The sequence below is a fragment of the Melospiza melodia genome, chromosome 1 (assembly GCF_035770615.1).
Source record: "Melospiza melodia melodia isolate bMelMel2 chromosome 1, bMelMel2.pri, whole genome shotgun sequence".
In the NCBI taxonomy this organism is placed as follows: Eukaryota; Metazoa; Chordata; class Aves; order Passeriformes; family Passerellidae; genus Melospiza; species Melospiza melodia.
Genome location: NC_086194.1, coordinates 132958 through 151969, shown reverse-complemented (window position 1 = coordinate 151969; position 19012 = coordinate 132958). Strand labels below are relative to the sequence as shown.

At 42.2% G+C, this 19012-nt stretch overlaps 1 protein-coding gene across 5 annotated transcripts in view; it reads left to right on the top strand.

The window, feature by feature from the left end:
- The window catches only part of SMARCD3 (SWI/SNF related, matrix associated, actin dependent regulator of chromatin, subfamily d, member 3), a 74550-nt gene extending 56498 nt beyond the window's left edge, over nucleotides 1-18052 (top strand). For 4 of the 5 annotated variants that reach the window (XM_063159857.1, XM_063159772.1, XM_063159689.1 and 1 more), the window contains 9 exons: nucleotides 364-486; nucleotides 2201-2296; nucleotides 2796-2897; nucleotides 4417-4578; nucleotides 5441-5538; nucleotides 10229-10364; nucleotides 12422-12544; nucleotides 13799-13900; nucleotides 13998-18052. In XM_063159857.1, coding sequence (XP_063015927.1) covers nucleotides 364-486; nucleotides 2201-2296; nucleotides 2796-2897; nucleotides 4417-4578; nucleotides 5441-5538; nucleotides 10229-10364; nucleotides 12422-12544; nucleotides 13799-13900; nucleotides 13998-14051 — 996 coding nt within the window. In that variant the 3' untranslated portion in view covers nucleotides 14052-18052. The remainder of the gene's footprint in view (nucleotides 1-363; nucleotides 487-2200; nucleotides 2297-2795; nucleotides 2898-4416; nucleotides 4579-5440; nucleotides 5539-10228; nucleotides 10365-12421; nucleotides 12545-13798; nucleotides 13901-13997) is intronic. The other variant, XM_063160033.1, reaches the window with a different exon arrangement.
- The last annotated feature ends 960 nt before the right edge of the window (nucleotides 18053-19012 follow it).

The window sequence follows — 19012 nt, the reverse complement described above, 5'->3', positions numbered from 1 at the left end:
GCAATCTAGCTAGGTCGAAGCCAGAAAGGACATATCATGCTTTACCCACAGTGATTTCTCAGATATCTAATCTAGAAGTGTAGGATGTATCACTTCTTAGGCATGGCAACCTCCTGTCTTCCTCCATTTACAGTGAATTTCAGCATGTTTGTATAGCCAGGAGTTTTTGAAAGGAATTTTTAGCTTCAGCTCTTCAATGTATTTTCGTACATGTAAAGAATCTTAAATTCTAATACAACTGGTGCAGCTGTACAAAACATGGAGATTCCCTATTATATGTGTAATTGTCACCTTTCCTGCAGCTTCCTCAGATCCTGAACTTAAACTGGATATGTACTTTTCCCTTGTCTATGTGCATAACAGCAAAAGCGGAAACTGAGACTTTACATCTCCAACACATTTAATCCTGCAAAATCAGACGCTGATGACTCTGATGGCAGCATTGCTTCGTGGGAGCTGCGTGTGGAGGGGAAGCTCCTGGATGATGTATGATTTATCTCTGCTTCACTGGGGCTGGCAGGGTCTAAAGATTGTCCTTTGGAGTGGTAGGTTGTACTGGGAACATCAGCTGAGACAAGCCATGTCTGAATGGCAGTGTTGGCTTGTTGCTGCTGGGAAGGCGTTGTGCCCAGCCCAAGTGAGGGATAGGGCCCTAATGGGAATATTAGCGAGTGCAGCAGAAAATGAGGCAGACATAAGGATGGGATAGGTGGGAGGAAGTGGAGAGAAGAGGGCTGAGACTAATCCTTTTAAAGAGATGGCAGGGTTCAGGTTACAGCAGGTGTGGTAATTCTGGCCTACAGTGGACATTGCATCTTGTGAAGAGCAGGATAACAAGTAGAAGGCAGTATTTCATATTCTTAGGGGGTACCACACAATGTATGAATAAGTAGAGCAAGGATGGAAGAAACATTTTACTATTATGAAGTCCTCAGAAACCTCAGTGGTGGATTTAGCTGTCTTGGGGAAGGCTGGACTTTGCTAATAAAGGCATCCATCTATTTGAAATTACTTCACAAGTAAGTGGTTATAGGCTAAACAGACTGAGAACATGCATGCATGGAGAGGGCAAGGCTTTCAGTCTGTCTGGAGGTACCTGTACATGAATCAGAGTCTTGCTGGAGGAAGAAGTGGTGACAAAGTGCAGTATCTGGGAATTGAAGTTAGATTCAGTTTAGAAATTAGAGCATAAATGTCAATAAAGAAAGAGATTCTTTATTGGAAGAACATAGCTTTTTAATTACCAGCATTTTTTAATAAAATGTTATCTGCATTAAACACAAAGAAATAAATTGGAATCCTGTGGTCTGTATTCTGTGGAGAGTCAGGTAATCACAGACCTTCTAATTTTTAATATAGACAACATGAGCTGTGCACTAAACAACAAATACTGATAATTAAATGAAAATAAAAAACTTGAAAGGAAATAGTTTTGCTTAATGTATGACAGTCTGCAAAATTTACTGTAATCTGATAAATCAGACCAAGAAATTAGCATTCATCAAAAAAATCCCAGGCTGTTAAAAAGAAAGGTATACAGAGGACTTGTGATCATAGAAAGGTTTGGGTTGGAAGGGATCTTCAGGACCATCTCATTCCATCCCACTGCCCTGGACAGGGACCCCTTCCACTGCTCCGTGTTGCTGAAAGCCCCTTCCAGCCTGGCCTGGAACACTTTCAGGGATAGGCCAGCCACAGCTTCTGTGGGCAACCTGTGCCTCACCACCCTCTGAGTAAAAAGTGCCCTTCTTAAGACCAGTCCAACCCTGTAATTACAGATCTTGGTAAAAAGTTGCCCTTGATCTTTCTTACAAGCTCCCTTTAAATATTCCCTGCAACCTATGTTTCTCTCGGCTGAGCAGCCCCAACTCTCTCAGCCTGTTCTCACAGGAGAGGTGCTCCAGTCCTGAGATAATTTTCATGGCCATTTTCTGGACCTTTCTCATGGATGCCATGTTCACCTTACAAGCCAGTGCTTTTCAATAACATTAAGAGTCAAGGAATTCTTCCCTAAAATGTACACTGTTCCACTACTGTTGGCATTTTTTCATCTTACCCTGTTTTTGTCAAAGGGAGAACTCAATTAGATTGATCACACTTGTGGTTTACATGGGATTTAATGTTCAAGGCAGACTGAGAAGTCTAGGACACAAGCTAATAAATGCAGCCTTACACACCTCTGGTTCTTCTGCTTGTACAGCTCAGCAAACAGAAACGGAAGTTTTCATCTTTTTTTAAGAGTTTGGTTATTGAACTGGACAAAGATCTTTATGGACCTGACAATCATCTTGTGGAGGTGAGAAAGCTGTGCACCCTTTCTGTAGAAACTATTTACTAGCACACATAAACACCTGGCGCCTGTTGCTTCCCTTGTTTAAGGGACTTTGCATTCATTATCTCATTTAAAGTATTTTCAAAGTTTTCAAAATTCCATTATTCTTAAGAATGTTTGCTAGAGGAATCTACTATAAAAACATAGATGATTTAGTGCTGCAGTGCTCATCTTAGAACAGAATGTATGAAAAGATGAAAATATTGTACACATTTCTTGTAACAAGTGAAGTATGTCAACAGCAGAGCAGATTCTGCACTAAAGCTGAATTGAAATGACTGGGGGTGGAGGTGGGGGGCTGTTGTGGATTGGTTTTGTTGTTATCTTTTTTAGATTATTTTTTAGATTGCCAGATCTTCAGAAAGCATGCACTTGTCTAATTCTGGTATGGTATACTGTGCAAGATGCACCTCCATGGACATCAGTGAAAAAAGACCAACAATTTTGTTTTTCCCTTTGTTAGTGGCACAGAACTCCCACAACCCAGGAGACAGATGGCTTCCAGGTGAAGAGGCCTGGGGATGTCAGTGTGCGGTGCACATTACTCCTCATGTTAGACTACCAGGTCAGTGCACTGCTTTAGCCTGCAACACACAGCCACTGGGACCTAGTGCAACAGAGCAAATCCATCTTGTCACACAGCTCTAAACCCAATACACTTGTACTTGCAGTGTCACATGGTCCATTGAAGTTAGAATGATACCAAACAGAAGGATTATTTAAAATTTAAAGGGGACAAATCAAGTGAATTTCTAATATAGTCTAGTAAAATATTGGTCTTGGCGTTATGATAATTAGTATTTTTATTGCCCAGTTGCGGGAAAAAATATGTATTTTCTCCTCTAGCTTCTTAGAGAATAGTCAGAGAAGTTGCACGCCTGTTACGCATGTCGTTCTTTAAAAAAAATACAGAGGAGAAGCTTTTGCTGAACTAGCTGGGTAGCTGTGGCAGTCTTACCTTGGCACAAACAATGGACACAGCAGTTGGGGAGCTCACCAATCTGACTGAAACCGTCCCTGGAAGAAACATTGCTGTCTTAAGGGAACTGTTAACTGTTAAACTCGCTCTGCTGCGAGTGGATGGGATCCCCCTTTTCAATGACAGCTCAGGCTCAGATGCATTTTGAGGGTGTACCTTTAAGAACTTGTTCTCTGCCACTTTCTTTTGCCTCCAGGCAAATAGCATCTATTCAGGGTATAGGCACTCCATTTTATGTTAGCAGAGACAAAATTGTATTAATTTTAGGGAGCATATGGGCTAACTGAAATACTGATATAGGCAGTGAGCATTTTTGCTATTAAGACAATATAATGATGTTTGTTATGCTCACCATTATTATAAATTTATGCTTTAAAATAGATGTTCTTTTGTTCTTAGGTCCAGATTTGTTATAAAGCTAGCTTGGGGTGACCTGCCACCCATCAGAGTAATCCTTGCTTATTAATGTGGTGAATACTAAACCTGAGTATGAGTACACACTTGAAGAAGCATCCAATTCCAGATTATCCAAGGAGTTTTTGTTACAAGAGATGGAGAACAAGGAAGTTGAATTATATCACTGAGATCAGGAAAAGAAATAAAATCTATTGACTGGTTGTAGTTGGGTAAATTTTTTGGTGTGCACCAGAACGGTTCATGCCTGAACAGAGTTCCAACACAGTGTGTTGGCGTGAGACAGCAGTTATTAGCAGCTGTGGAAGCATCATCCTGCCTTCCTTCTCTCTCTCTGTGGTTAACTTCCAGTAGTTCAGAGGAAGGGCTGTTCTTTTTCTTCTCTCATTCTCAGAAGTCAAATTTTGCATCAGTGTTGAAAGGGAAAATTCATCCTGAGTCTTTGTGCAAGTTTTTATTATTTGAAGCATGTGCTACGGGTAGTCTGTGTGCATGGCACAGGTACAAGGTCCTTCTTCCTAAGCACCCACGGTGAGACACAAAAATACAAACTGTGTTTTTGCAATCTCTGCCGCTGAATGGGATACTTCTCCCAAAGAACAGAGTCCCCCAAGAATTAAAACTGAAACTTCCTACTTGTGTATCTGTCTACTTTCTTCTGTGCTGCCACCTCCTTGGCTCTCTGTTGCAGCCCCCCCAGTTCAAGCTGGACCCGCGGCTGGCCCGCCTGCTGGGCATCCACACGCAGACACGCTCGGCCATCATCCAGGCTCTCTGGCAGTACATCAAAACAAACAAGCTGCAGGACTCCCACGACAAGGAATACATTAACTGTGACAAGTACTTCCAGCAGGTAACTCTTGTTTGGACACAGTAGCGCTTCAGAAGCAAACTCTAACATCCAGACACAAATTTGGGATGAATGAAAATGAATTATTTTTATTTTCCCTTGATGATTTCCAGTATCCTCAGCACTGAATGGCTTTCAGCAGCCACTACAACTAATATCCCTCTCCATGTGCCAGTGTTGTCAAAACCAAGGCCACATAAAAGCATCTCCACCCTTTCTGTAAATATGATTATGGGTTTTTTTTGAAAGGTAATGTTAACTGAGCTCTCACTGGCTTACCTAGCTTTGTTTTTCAGGCTCACTTGACTTACTTTGAAAGTAATTGAAAGTGGGGTTTTGTGATATACTTCTGTGTAAGGAAAATACTGGCAGTTGAATGAATAATGTTTTAGCAACCCACGAAAGTAAATGTTGTGATGAAACTTGGGTCCTGGTTTTCTTTTTAATTTTTTTTTCTGTTGTTAATTTGCCCTACAATAGTGTTTTTCTGTCTGAAAAAAATTCAGTCATCTTCTTTACAAAATGCTGCTGTAAACCCTTAGTAAGAGAGGGAGTATTTGCTTCTCTCCCATCATGGATACAGTTGATCCTCATGTCCCGGTGAAGGGTCCTGTTTCCTCCAGCAGCTAAACCAAAAGTGAGACACCTGAAATTTTCATGTCCTGATGGGTATGTCTGGAAGCCCAGATGAAAGTGGAGGGACAGAAGTGACCAAAAATTTAATCGGCAAGGAACCTGAATTACAGCTTTCAAAACCACCTTCTGTATTTGCCTCAGTTCCTTATGAGCTGCAGATTCCTTACTTTCTCATTTAACTGCAAGATAGCCTTTGGACAAACCAAATTTGTTGTTTATTGTGTTCCAGATCTTTGACTGTCCACGGTTAAAGTTTTCTGAGATTCCCCAGAGACTCACTAACCTGCTGCTGCCGCCAGACCCAATAGTGATAAACCACATCATCAGGTGAGTTTGATCAGCTCAGCACTGTCCTGTACCAGACACTCACTAGGTAAAGTACAGCTGCAGTAGCTGTAGGGACCAAAATCCAAGTTTTATAACTTTGGCATGAGCACCTTGGACTTCGTTGTGTGTTTGTTCTATGTGTCATTCTAGTTTGTATAATTCTGAATTATTTTCACTAGCACAGCATCAATTTTCTAGGAGTATGAAAAGCAGCTTTTATGTTTACTAGAATGCCATTGGTTGGGCTTTTTCCTAAGGAGAAAGGAATGAAAGTTTGAACCCACAAAAAGAGATAAAAAAGAAATTGAAATGAGGTATTGTCCATCATGGGCAATCATTCCAATCACTGATATATTATGTAAAATGTACAACAGCATTACGATTTCCAGTGCAGGGCCAGTCCATGCATGCTTTGTTGGGAGTGGGTCAGCTCCTTGACTGTTAGTCTTATCCTGAGAATGCTAAGAAGTCAAGAGATCTCCAGAGATTAACAGCAAAGAGTGTCTGGATCCAGAGGAGGTTGTTGTGACCAAGATGCTGAGCTCTCGTGTCCTTGTCAGAACAGATGTCTTCCTGGCAGACATAATATGTCAAAATAATTCAGAATAGCAGATGAAACACAACTTTCAGCTCTCTCGGGCTCTTCCAGCATGTGCCTTTTTAAGTGACAGCTGTGTACACGGAGGAGGGGGATAAAGACACTTCTGGGGATTGCAACTTTGCTGTTCAGATGTTTCAATCCTTTCCAAGTTTCTTTGTCAGGGTCAAAACTCTGATTCCGGATGTTTAAAAGTTATTATTACTTAGGTTACTGATTTGATTTCCTACAGAATATATACAATATATTTTTAAGCAAATGTTTCTGAATTTGCTTAAAATTGGGCTCTTTATTTTAAATTTGTAACATACGTGATAAGAAGAATAATATGTTAAATATTACATAGGCTATGAAAGTAAAGTTTGCTTTTTGATTCATTTGAATGTATCAAACAGAGTAATGAAAAAGCAGCTTGGTGGCCATCCAGACTGAGAGCTGTGTATGTACTGTCATTGGGCACAGCTCAGTGCTCTGTCTGATGGACCACAAAAAAGCTGAGGTCCTCAGAGAGAGATAGTCATTGCTTAGATAAAAATGACAAGGAACTGATGATTATGTTTCTGGGGCAGAGAGATGACCAAAAGGTACTGGAGGGAGTGGTTTTTGTCAGATACCAGCAAAAGAACAGGTGTGTGTCACAAAGCTACAGCTTTGTGTCTGCCAACATTCTCTGATACGCTGTGTGCACCACACAGCTCCTGACAGCCTTAAATGGTGCTGACATAATGGTGTGGACAAAGGAAGAACTCATTTCCTGGGAACAGATAGTACTTTTGGAGGGAAGTCTTTACAATGTTGGGCTAAGCGAAAGTAAATCTGGAAGTCTGACGCTGAATTTAAAGAAAGTAAGTAATTTTTAGACTCATATAGTCACAGAATAGTTTACAGTCGAAGGGATTACTGGTGGTCATTGAGAGCTCCTCCATCCAAACTTAAATCAGGTTCTAAGTCTGTCCAGGATATTTAAGGGCCTGGTCCAACCAAGCTTAAAACAGGGTCTCACAAATGCTCTGCCCTGTCGCCCTGCATTCAGTTTTTTAGAGTGAGTGTAATCAGCCACTGAAACAGTATGCCCGCTGCCTGTCCTGGTTTAATCCAATCTTCAGCGTGTCCTGCTTTAATCCAATCTTAATCCATCCACTTGTTCTGTCTCCAGCAGGGCAGGGGGAAGGATTGAAAAGGTAAAAGGGAGAGAAAGACAGTGTGATGATGATGATGATGATGGTGATGAACAAATCTAACACTACAAGTGATACAGATGAAAACTATTGCTTACCACCAACTGAGTGATGCCCAGCAAGACCCTGAGCAGTGAACACCTGCCTCAGTTTACTGCTCAGTGTGGTGCAACGTGGTTTGGAATATCCCTTTGGTCAGTTGGGGTGAGCTGTCCCAGCTCCTTGTGCACCCCAGCCTCCTCACTTGTGGGAAGTGTCAGGAGCTGAAAAGGTCTCAAGAGGCTGTAAGCAATGATCAGCAATAAATGTCTCTCAAAAATACCTCTCTGTTACCAGCCATTTCCAGCACAAATTCACAAAACAGCTATGATGGAGAAAATTAACTCTATCCCAGCCAAAACCAGCACATTACTTCAGGGAATTTCTCACCGTTAGTGATTGTAAATGGATGGGCTTGTAATTCAGATAAATCCTCAGGCCTGCCTTTTATAGGAATATCACGTATATCACAATTATTCATTCTAGTTTTAGAGGATATGCACAGGAACAAAAATGTGGAATATTCTAAATTCATTCTAGAAATTATTATAGTATTGTAGAATCACTCTCTGGGTACCAACAACCTTTCTTTTTGAAGACAAAGAAGAAATAATGCAATGGGGTTGAAGTGAACATAAAGTAGAGATTCGCATAGAAGTCAAATCTTACCTGAGCTCAAGCTAGAAGTGGAGATTTTCTTGAGTTGCACCCCTAATTGCAGCTGACACACCTGGAATCAGAGGTAAAAAGAATAACCTCTGTGGGATTACCATTTCTGCAAAGAAGCGAGACATCTTCCACACTTCCACGCACATTAAAGAACGCAAGCAGACTGCAAAGCATAGCTCTCCAGTATTCTTCTAGTACAAACAGATTATCTCTGGCACCCCCCTTTTTGACTACCATCGTGATTTTCTAGAAACCACTTCCTTATAGGGAGTGAATTGCCCATGCTGCAGTGAGTTTCTGCTGCCTCTCACCCTAATGTCATGCACCTCCAAGGGGAGGCTGGCCCTGTCTGTGCTTCACCAGTCCCCATGGCCATCACACTCTCCCGGGCAACCTCCTTTCCCTTTTCTTCTCCAGGCTGGGGAAGCTCTTGCAGCTTCTCCTGGCAGGTCTGTGCTCCAGCCCCCAACGTGCTCTGCAGGCCTTGCTCCAAGATGTCACATCTTTGTGGTCCTGTGCCCACCAGTCCAGATCCAGTTCCACCAGCGTGGAGTAGGAGGGAAGAGCCTCTTTCCTGGGCTTGATGGCAAAACCTGTGCTAATGCAGCCCCTTTTGCAGCTGACCTTTGCTATGGCTGCCTTGCCCCTCAGAGTCCTTCTGCCCTTGTTGTGTGTCCCTCAGGGCCCCCAGGTCCTCTCCTGCCAGTGTGTTTGGTACCGCAGCAATGCCCCCCTGTGCCCCTGCCCGGTGTGACTCCGTGCCAGGAGCAGAGCTTTCCCTGTGCCCACCTTCACCGTGCTGAGGAGCCGTCCTGTCTGTGCAGCCTGTCAGGGTCCCTGTGCACAGCCCTGCCGCCCCCCTGACCTGGGCTCGGGGCTCTGGGGGCCCGAGGGCCGCGCTCAGCCCGGAGCAATGGAGCCAGAGACAGCGTGGAGCCTTCCCTGTGGCTTTGGACGTGAGCAGCAGAACCAGACCCACTCCTGGCTTGTTCTTTAGCTGCTCATGCTGCTCATCTTCTTGCTGGCAAACACAGCATCACAGATTCTCAGAATGTTTGTGGCTGGAAGGGACTTCTGGAAATCATCTGGTCAAATGCCCTTCTCTGCTCAAGCACAGTCACCTGTAGCAGTTTGGCCACAGCCATATCCAGATGGCTTTGGAGTGTCTCCAACATGGGAGGCTCTGGGCTGTGGGAAAGGCAGATGGGCTTTGAGGGTCTTACTGCAACTTGTGCTATTGCTTGGTCACCCTTATAGTAAAAACATGTTTCCTGGTGTTCAGAAGGAGCTTCCTGTGTCTCAGTTCGCACCAACTGCCTCTTGTCCTGTCACTGGGTACCACTGAAAAGATCCTGACTCTATCTTCTTAAACTCTTCCTTCAAGTTTTGGTAATTTCCCTTCCCACCAGCCTTCTGTTTTCTAGGCTGAATAGTCCCAGACCTCTCAGCCTTTCCTCAGCTGTGAGGTGCTTTAATGCCTTAATCATCTTCACGGACCTTTTGAAAATTCTCTTCAGGAGCTCCCTGTATCTCTTGCACTGGGGAGCGCAGCACTGAGCACAGTACTTGAGGTGTGTCCTTGTCGGTCTTGAGAATAGAGAAGGATCATTTTCCTCTACCTGCTCACAACACTCCTAATGCAATTCCATCCCTGGAAGTTCTTCTGCTCCCCCAAGTCTGTCAAGCACAATTAGATCCTGAGGAATTTTGTTTTGCTACCTACTGCAGATGCACACAACCCACACATTTGATAGGTGGAGTTGAGAAGCCAGAATCTTTATATTGCAAGTGACAGTGACTGAAGTCTGATTTACCAACTACTGCGCTGAAGACCGTTTTCTTGTTAAAAAACTTTAGTCTAACAATAAAGTAAGTGTTAAGTCTAAAAGTTGGCAAACTAAAGATAAATTTAGGACAGGGCAAGCCAAAGAAGGATACTGATATTTAGTGTAACAGGTCTCAGGAGGATGTTAGAAATTAAATTTGATGGTCTGGGCAAAAGCTCCAGCTCAAAAGTCTTTGAAATCTAACTGACAAAAGATGAGAGAATATACTAGAATAGGAAAATATATAAAGATACCCTGTTCTTACACTTTTTTTACAGCATCTGCAACAGGCTTTATTGAAGAGTGAATTCTGGGCTGGCTGGAAATTAATTCTGATTCATTATGGCAGTTCTCATGATCTTGTGTTATACTCTCCATAGTGTTGACCCCAACGATCAGAAGAAGACGGCTTGTTATGACATAGATGTAGAAGTTGAAGACCCATTAAAGGGCCAGATGAGTAGTTTTCTTCTCTCAACAGCTAACCAACAGGAGATAACAGCATTGGATAACAAGGTATTAGCCCAAGAGTAAAGTATCCCATGGTACACGTACTCATTGTGTAGCTTCACATGTGTTTGGTGTCATGTGTCAAACAGTAATGTTGTGAGATGGGAACTTGTTAAGGGCATGTGCTTTCAAGGGATGAATAAGCCAGATGCCGTGGGAATACATCAGGGTGAACGGCATTCCCACTTGGGATTTGATCCAAGGCCTAACATGGTTGTGGAGGCGATAGAGTTTCACAGGTAGTGTACCAAGTCCCCTGATGCTTGAGAATCAGCTGAACTGTATGATTAACTTTTTATTGAGAGGTCATGATATCTTATTAAACTGCTAAGGCAAAGTTAGGAGAATCTCATACTGAGGTGTGAGTTCATAACTGCAGAATGGCTTTCTGCATTAGGTGGAAATATGGAACATGTGTGGCAGGAAAATCACTTGGAAACACTTTGGGAGTTTTGAGTGTCAGTGGAAAAGGATCATGTGCACTTCAAATAATAATATCCACCTTAAGGCAGTGGTGGGTTTTGCAGACTGTTTTAGGGATTCGTGTCCATGGGGCTGTCATCCAGTTCTGGCATTTGTCAGTGGCCCATTTGGATTGGTAAGGGATAAACAAAAATGCCTTTTCAGAGCAAGGCCCAGGTTCTCTTTGTTTACTGCTAATACAACCAAATGTGCTAAACTCTGGTTTTCATGCAGTTTGAAAGGGGGTCTGGGCAGCCGCAATGCAATGGATTCTGGTAACTGTTTCAGTGTCTTTGCTGTCATGCCTCTTGAAGATGCTCCTTTTCAGCTGCTCAGTCAGTTGGTTCCCAGCCCATATAAGTTTGCCAGCAGCATGCACAGGGTTATTCTGTTTCCAGTCGCGCTCCCCTTTTCCTCTGTCTGTGTCGCCTCTTTTTTGAATATTTGCTACAGCACAGGCAAGCTGTGATCAGTGAAGTTGCTGAAGTCCCTGCTGGGTGAATGGGCACGGGCTGCTCCTGTGTCCCTCTGTGCACAGCATTGCTGTGCTGCCATGGTGTCTCCTCCTGGGAATTCGGCACATGCCAGTGGAGTTCACTCCACACAACTGCAGCGTTTTCCCAAAGAAGGAATGATTTTAAGTTAACAGCAGCTCTCTTCTCTTAACATACCATGTAGTAGCTACACTAGTGGCCTTGATGGCATAACCAGATCAGGGGATGATTATTTTCTCACATGTGCTCAGTCGCCTTAGCTGTTTTGGCAAAAGAGATGAATGCATGAAACTAAATGAGATAAGTTCACTATTTCAAACTAGAATGCTAGAGGAACAGGGCAGCAGAAGTTGGCTTTTGTGTGTGTCTGTGTGCAAATGGTTCATGAGATGTCCTCCCCTTCATACTTGATGATTATCCATAATAGGACCTCGACTCTTCTTCAGTCTTCATTCTTCCCCACTAGTTAATATTTCTGCCATAATATCTCTAAAGATATTATTAATTTTCTATAAACCTTCCATACTCGTGATTTGTCATTGTTCACGCTTTTCTTTTTGCAGCCGTGACTTTTACAGGCTTTCTCTTAAGAAAAATCTAGAAGTCATGGCTATTCATTTGACATGGACTTGATCAAGAAACTGCTAGAGCTTTTAAGGATATTGAAGATGTGATCATGATGGTAACCAGGGGAATAACTGCTTTCTTGCACTGGGCACTGCTTAACTGCATATTTATTTAACCCCTTTCCTCAAAGATCCCAGTCTTGGCAGGCAGAGTGATTCTACACAGGAAATTATTACATTGTGCAGTGACATGGCTTAGTTCTGCATGCCATGCAGGAGTTCAGTGCAGGAAGTGAAGGAGAATCCTGTACATATTTGTATTGCAGAAGGGCAAGTGAAACCAGAATGTAGTGGCAGGATTGCAGTTAAGTTGCTGCTTTTTGAACTGAAAAAGCCCTAGGAAGGGCTGCACAAGTCTGTGGTGTAGAATTGTCACCTTTGTACATTACCAGAAGTACAAAGACAGTAACAGAGCTGACCTGGTGGTCACTGGAGCATGGGAGAAATTAAAGAATATCTGCTTTGGTTTTTTTTCTGTCAGATTCATGAGACAATTGAATCCATAAATCAGCTAAAAATACAACGTGATTTTATGCTGAGTTTCTCCAAGGATCCCAAAGGATACATCCAAGACCTTCTCCGGTCCCAAAGCAGGGATCTTAAGGTGAGATAAGATTTGAAAAAGAATGAATAGTGTAACCAGAATGGAAGAATTTTATCAAAATGTGCATAGAGTGTATAGCTGAACAGCTAGGATGGATGATTGGTGGAAGATAGACAATGAGTGGAGTGCTGCAATCCCAGAGTAGATAGGAAAGATCATTTAGGTTGGAGGAAAGATAGTTTAGGTTGTATTCCAGTTCCAGTGGAACAGTGATGTTTCATGGGAGTGTTTCATAGGTCAATTTGTGGCCAGACAGTAAGTTTGAAATGCAGGGCTTTGATGATATATTCTGTAAATTCAAAGCTGTGCAAAACTCAGCAGGAGCATCGTATAGTACAAGAACACAATTTGGGTGTTGGTTCATAATTTAATCTTATCAGCTGTCCTTGAGCTTATCTTTGAGATGTACAAGAAATCAAAATGTAAAGAAGTTCAGTTGTTTACCAGCAAAAATTAATAATTTGTTCCTCATAGTGTCACATTTTCTGTCTTTAACTGACATGCCTCAAAATCAGTTGTATTATTGAATCCATGAAATTATTTTAATAAAATCATTGTGTCTTTCTTATATAAATGCCTATTGTTAACTGAATAGTCTTCCCAAAATCTACTCTTAAGATTATGGTTATTCCTATTTATATTGTATTCAAAGGGGACAGGAATCTGATAGCATGTTTAAACAAACCTGACCTCTACTTGAGGGACTTACAAACAGAGGTGTTGTGGAGCTTCTCTACCTAGATACATGGAATAGTTGTTCAGTTTTCCCTAACTGAGAACTAGTCCCATAAGAGCCTTTTCTATTAAGATTCTGTCCTGCTGGCATCAGAGTTGTGATTCCACAACATTGCTTTGCAAGATATACCAATGACTATATTTACCTGTGATTCTGTGATGCTGGAGACAAAGTCATCAAATTCTATTTTTTTGTAGAATATTTCCAACCCTCTGCTGCCCTATCCCTGGAGGCAGATTGGACAGGGCTTGGAGCACCTGGTCTAGTGGAAGGTGTCCCTGCCCATAGCAGTGGGAGTGGAATGAGATGAGCTTAAAGGTCCCTTCTAACACAAACCATTTGAGCATTCTGTGACCCATTTTGGCAGTAAGCATGCGTTGTCCATTTGCTTTGGGCTTTGAGAACAGTTCTGACCATTTTTATGTGTAATGTAGATAAATTTTCATTCTGGGTAAATCTGAAAGTTTCTCTATGTGGTGGAAGAGCTATGGTGAAAAATGGCTTTATTTTTGTCACAGGTGATGACTGATGTGGTTGGAAACCCGGAGGAAGAGCGCAGAGCTGAATTTTATCATGAGCCATGGTCTCAAGAAGCTGTGAGCAGATATTTCTACTGCAAGGTATGAAGGAAATATCCACACTGCTGACTTACAGATGCATCTCTTGCCACTGAGCAATTTAATCTGCTAAACTGTACAGTGTGTCTTTTTCTTGCAGATCCAGCAGCGCCGACAGGAATTGGAGCAATCTTTGGGAGTACGTAACACATAAGTACTGCTCACAAGATTCCATTGGCATCGCGACCACCAAACCAGTGGACTTCTCAGTGTTACTTAGCTCACTGTTACACATGGACCTGCTTCCTGACTGGATGAGAACGTGCCGTCAGCACACCAGTCAGAACACCAGCTTTAGAGTGACCCTTGGAAATCTTGCCCAGGACAGGTGTCTCAAACCATTCCAAGCCAGAGACAGCGCCATACAAGTGTCAGTGTGAAAGAAGACTAAAGGTTCACTCATCAACGCACATTGTTCAGTTTTAGTGGAAAGTTAGACACTACACAGCAAATCCTTATGGGCTATGCTTAGAATCATGGGTGGCACTGATGGTGGAGGTTGGGATAGGTGTTCTAGGAGACTACAGATTTAGAGAAATAAATGCAGCTCTTACCCTATGGTACCCAAGAGTCTCAAACAGTAACTTATCTGGAATTAGACAAGATAGTCTTTCTTATAGCTGTGGGATGCTTTATATTCCTGAATAGAGTTTTTTTTTCATCCGGACCAATGCAAGAAGCTTTCTCACCATCTGAAAGAACAAACTAGGAGCATTTGCATCCTGGGGTGCAGAGCCCGTCTGGAAGAAAGACGTATAGTCAGGCCATCTCTTGTGCAGGTGCAAAAAATTTCTCTTCCCCCTGTCCCGGCAGTGAAAGGTGGATTGAATCACATATCACTAGATGGGTATGATCTGTACACTGTACTGAGAGAAAGAGAATATTTCCTGGGATAAGAGTTTCTTATGCATCCTTAATATCAGTGGTATTAGTGGTATTAGGTATTTCTCAGAGGCGTTCTGAGAAAACTAAAATAATGTAATGGTGCTTTGCTGATGCCTACCTTTAACACAGCAGATATTAACAACAAGCATATATGTAAAATACCAGATTATTTAAATGTGTCTCTGTGTGCCTGTAGGGTTCATCACTGAAAATAACTTCCTGATTCTTGGTGTAGAATCCAAGAAACTTAACTTAATGTCACATGGTAGTTTTTTCTTCAAGATGTTAACAGAGTCCCTAGATTGGTCTCACATTTTGGTCATAGGTGAACTGCCTCTTACTATGAATTATTTGGCTCTCCCATACATGATACGTGCTGGTTATTTTGGATGCTGTTGAGTTATAAAACGTATCAGCCTTAAATAGCACAGAGTACATATCCCCTGGAAATCATCTTCTTTGTAAATGTATGATAATTTCAGATAACAGGAATTTATAGAACAGTTACTTGGAAGCAGGGACATCTTCCTTAAATCCTTCCCCTCCTCATTTTTTGTAGTGCACAGACGAGCTATAATCAAGGCCCAATATAATTTCTAGTCCAAAAAGCAGCTGCCAAAGTATAACTGTCCATTTGATGTGGCACTCAAAATCCTCTTCTAGGTTACTCCTTTTCACCTCCATTCTTACACTTCATTGGAAAGAGAATCAAATTCACATGAGATATGGAAGGAAGGCAGCTCTTCTGAATAAATGCATTTTTTCTCTAGTGTTGTGTTTTCTGCTGTCTTTGCCAATTTCTCTCTTAGTTTAACTTAAAAGTTTCTTCTCTTCAGTCACAGAAGAGATAGTCTTCTCTTTATCCCTTTATTTAATATCTTTGTTTTCACATTAATAGTGCCATAGCTTTTAGTCCATCCATTGTGTTCAGAGATGTCTTGGAAAATTTACTTTTGAGTGAATTTATGTGATGCAGTACTCTCCCACAAAACCTGTTGGCGTGAGAAAAAGTACCTCATTGTCTGAGGCCTTTTACTGGGAATGGCTTGATTTGGCATTTTTCCCTTTTGTGCTAATGCCTCTTTTCACAGTAAAATGTGAAATCCTGCAGTCTTAAACTGGTTATACTGAGGGACTGTGAGGCTGCCACAGTGATGGACTTGAAACGTTACTTAATTTAGGACTCCACTAATTGGACTACAAGCAAGCATTACGAGGAGAAAACAGTGGGGATCATCTGCTGCTGTGCTTCCATATTTGTTATGCTGCTGTGTCCGTTGTGTGCATGCTGCTCAGTGTACAAAACTCCTGTCTGTGTGTGGCAAACAGAGCAGCTACAATCAGGGGTATGCTCAGTCTGCAGGAATAAGAAATGCAAAGGAAAATGCCCAAGGCTATAAGAAGGGCACGGGACTGAGATAGATGCCTGCAGAATGTCTGCCAGGGAATTCTGGGGTTTGAGAGCCTTCCTGCTGAAGGCGAAGGTATTTGAGAGCAATACCAGCCATTTGCCACAGCTGACAACACACTGGAGTCCAGCCTGGGTTTAGAGCCTCTGTAGAATTAATTGAATGGATCTGGTTTCAAGTCTCTTTCAGAGTAAATTAACAAAACGAATGTGGTGTTGGTGCCAGTGTTCACAACTGCATCATAAGAAGCTGAAGCTCTGTCAAGCAGCTGCATTATACTGAAATGGGTGTGTGCATCCATCAGCCACTGATGATGACACTGGAGATTGCAGTCTAAATTCTTACATTTCACTGTCTATAAAAAAAGACTGGTCACTACCAGTGAGTCTTAGGACTAGCTGTCACGTATCTTTCCTTTGGTTAAACTGAGGTTTGAGATTGTGGTGCCTTTTTCCTTTGTTCAGGTGCTGTTCAGATCTTTTACTGAATCAGAGAGAGAAAAATTTTGTCCTTTGTTCTGTAGGCGAAATTAAGAGCTTGCTTGTTTGTGAAACAAAGAACAACTATTTGAAGATAAATAATGGTGCAATACTGGAAGCAACTAGACTAAGTGTTGCTTGAGCATTGAAAATGAAAGGTAGTGGCACTGAAGAGGCAGGTAATTATGGCAGACTGTGAATGAGGAATTTAAGTTCAGGATGATTGTCTTTTTGTGTGTATAAAAGGTGACAGGAAGACATATTGCGGTCTTCAGTTGCCACCGTAATATAAATGCATACTGCAAAAAATCATTCTGTGCATAGAAATAGTTCATCTATAGATGATAATCTAGATTGTTAGAAAATATAGCATCAAACTAGGAAAGGGTTCAATGGAATTCTGGAGTACCAGTAGGAGGGAAATGTATCTTGGAGCAGAAGTGTTGACGTGGCAGGTTAGAAACAGTTTTTTTTAATCTTCTGGGTTGTTGGCCATGAGGCAGGAATCAGATCAAATGTTTCTTCGAAATGGAAGGGGAAGCAAATGTTCAGTTGTGGAATAAAGAGAAGAATACAACAGTGGGAAAGGAAATAAAAAACGGAGCAGAGTAGCACTGAAGCACCGGAAAGACACAGCACAAGATAATGTGCAAAGTGCTCCTGGAAATAACACAGCCCGTGTGAGTCTGTGTTCTGTGTATGTGGATACACAGAACTCGTGGGAGAGACAGTCAGTCGGTGTGCAGCCTGGGAACTGCGGGGCAAGCACACAACCAAAAGTTTTGCAAATAACATTGAGACAAGCTGTCAAAGCGTTTTCCCTGTTACCAGCACGGATTCAGTTGTTCCACATAGCAGGGTTGGTAGCTGTAGTGCAGACATCGTCTCGGCTGGCAGGGTTTTACACCACATTGTTTAGAACCTACCCTGTGGAAGCCAGGTGAAAATATTAGTATATAAATCAATATTGGTGTATATCCTAGGGCTGCTAATTTTGCCAAAATGCAAATCAGGTATTTGGGGGTTGTTGTTCTGGTTTCGTCTGGAGAACTCTTAAGGCAATGCAAAGAGATAAGGAGGGACAGAAGGTTCTTTTTCCTAAAGAAAGCAGTCTCCTTTCTGTAACTGCTCTGTTATTTAATAGGATGTATCTGTTCTGCCAGATCCTGTGTTATAAACATTTTTTCCAACTCACTGAAGAGAGGAACTCCATTTTAAAAATACAACAGTGGGTTTGTGAGAGTGAGCAAATGTGTGTGTAAAGAATAGGGGGAAGGGGGAGAGAGACTCCCTCTACTCTGTAGCCACCATATCCATTGTATGATGCCGAGTGATTCGTAGAAGAGCTTATAAGAATAAATACTTTGTTTCTTTGTATCTCATGCACTAACCTTATGTGTTGTAATGAAGACAGGTACCTGGTTTCTTTCTGCTCCTGCTAATGATCTCTGGTGTTTGAATTTCTCTTCATTTGTGAATGCACACAGACAGGCAAACATGGTGAATTCCTTTTTTCACTAGATTCCACCTTCAGCCATTTCCATACTCAGTAAGTGAGAAATCCTTTCCATTGGAGGGATCTGGCTCCTCTCCTGGACAGCCTAGAGCTAAAGCTTGGATGGTGAGAGGTGGTGTAGGAATTACAGAGTCGCCATCTCCACTGTGGGAGCAAACAGGTGGATACCACTTCTACAACACTTCTCCCTAGGTTCTGCTTAAATTAAAAAAATCAAATGGAGTTTCTTCTACTATGTGTAATACATCATTGTAGTTCCAGATCAGGCCAGGAGCTTCTGAAGAGGAGACCCCTGCCCCCTGTCCATTGTCAGTTTGGCAGGGAATATTGTTTTGTTTCAGAGTGACTGGATGGAGCACAGGGGATAGTTGTGGTTGTCAGCTTTGGAGTTTGATTGCAAAAGTCACCAAAAAAAAAGAATGACAATGAGATTTGTTAAACTGGTGCTTTCAGACCTCACTTGACATCTTTGCTTTGTGTTGGAGGTTGTTGTGTATTTGCACTACAGGGAATGAATGTCCCCTTCCAAATTCAGCCCAGAAGGTCCCAAGGGCTCTTACTGGGAATATTTCTTCTTTACTTTCTTTCATTTGTGATAACATAATCTCCAAGCTGCCAGGAGAAATTCCTTAATTTCAGAGCTTTGGGGCTGGGGTCCAGAAGGAAGGAACCTGAAACTGCTTCTTCTGGTAAATCCCCAAGTATGGGAGGCCATACGAAGCTCACTGCCGTAAGCAGCCAGTAACTTCCACAGATATTTTAACTGTTAAAAAATGGTGACTTGTATTTCCTCTGGGCACAAATGACTTGGCTGTCCCATGTAGAA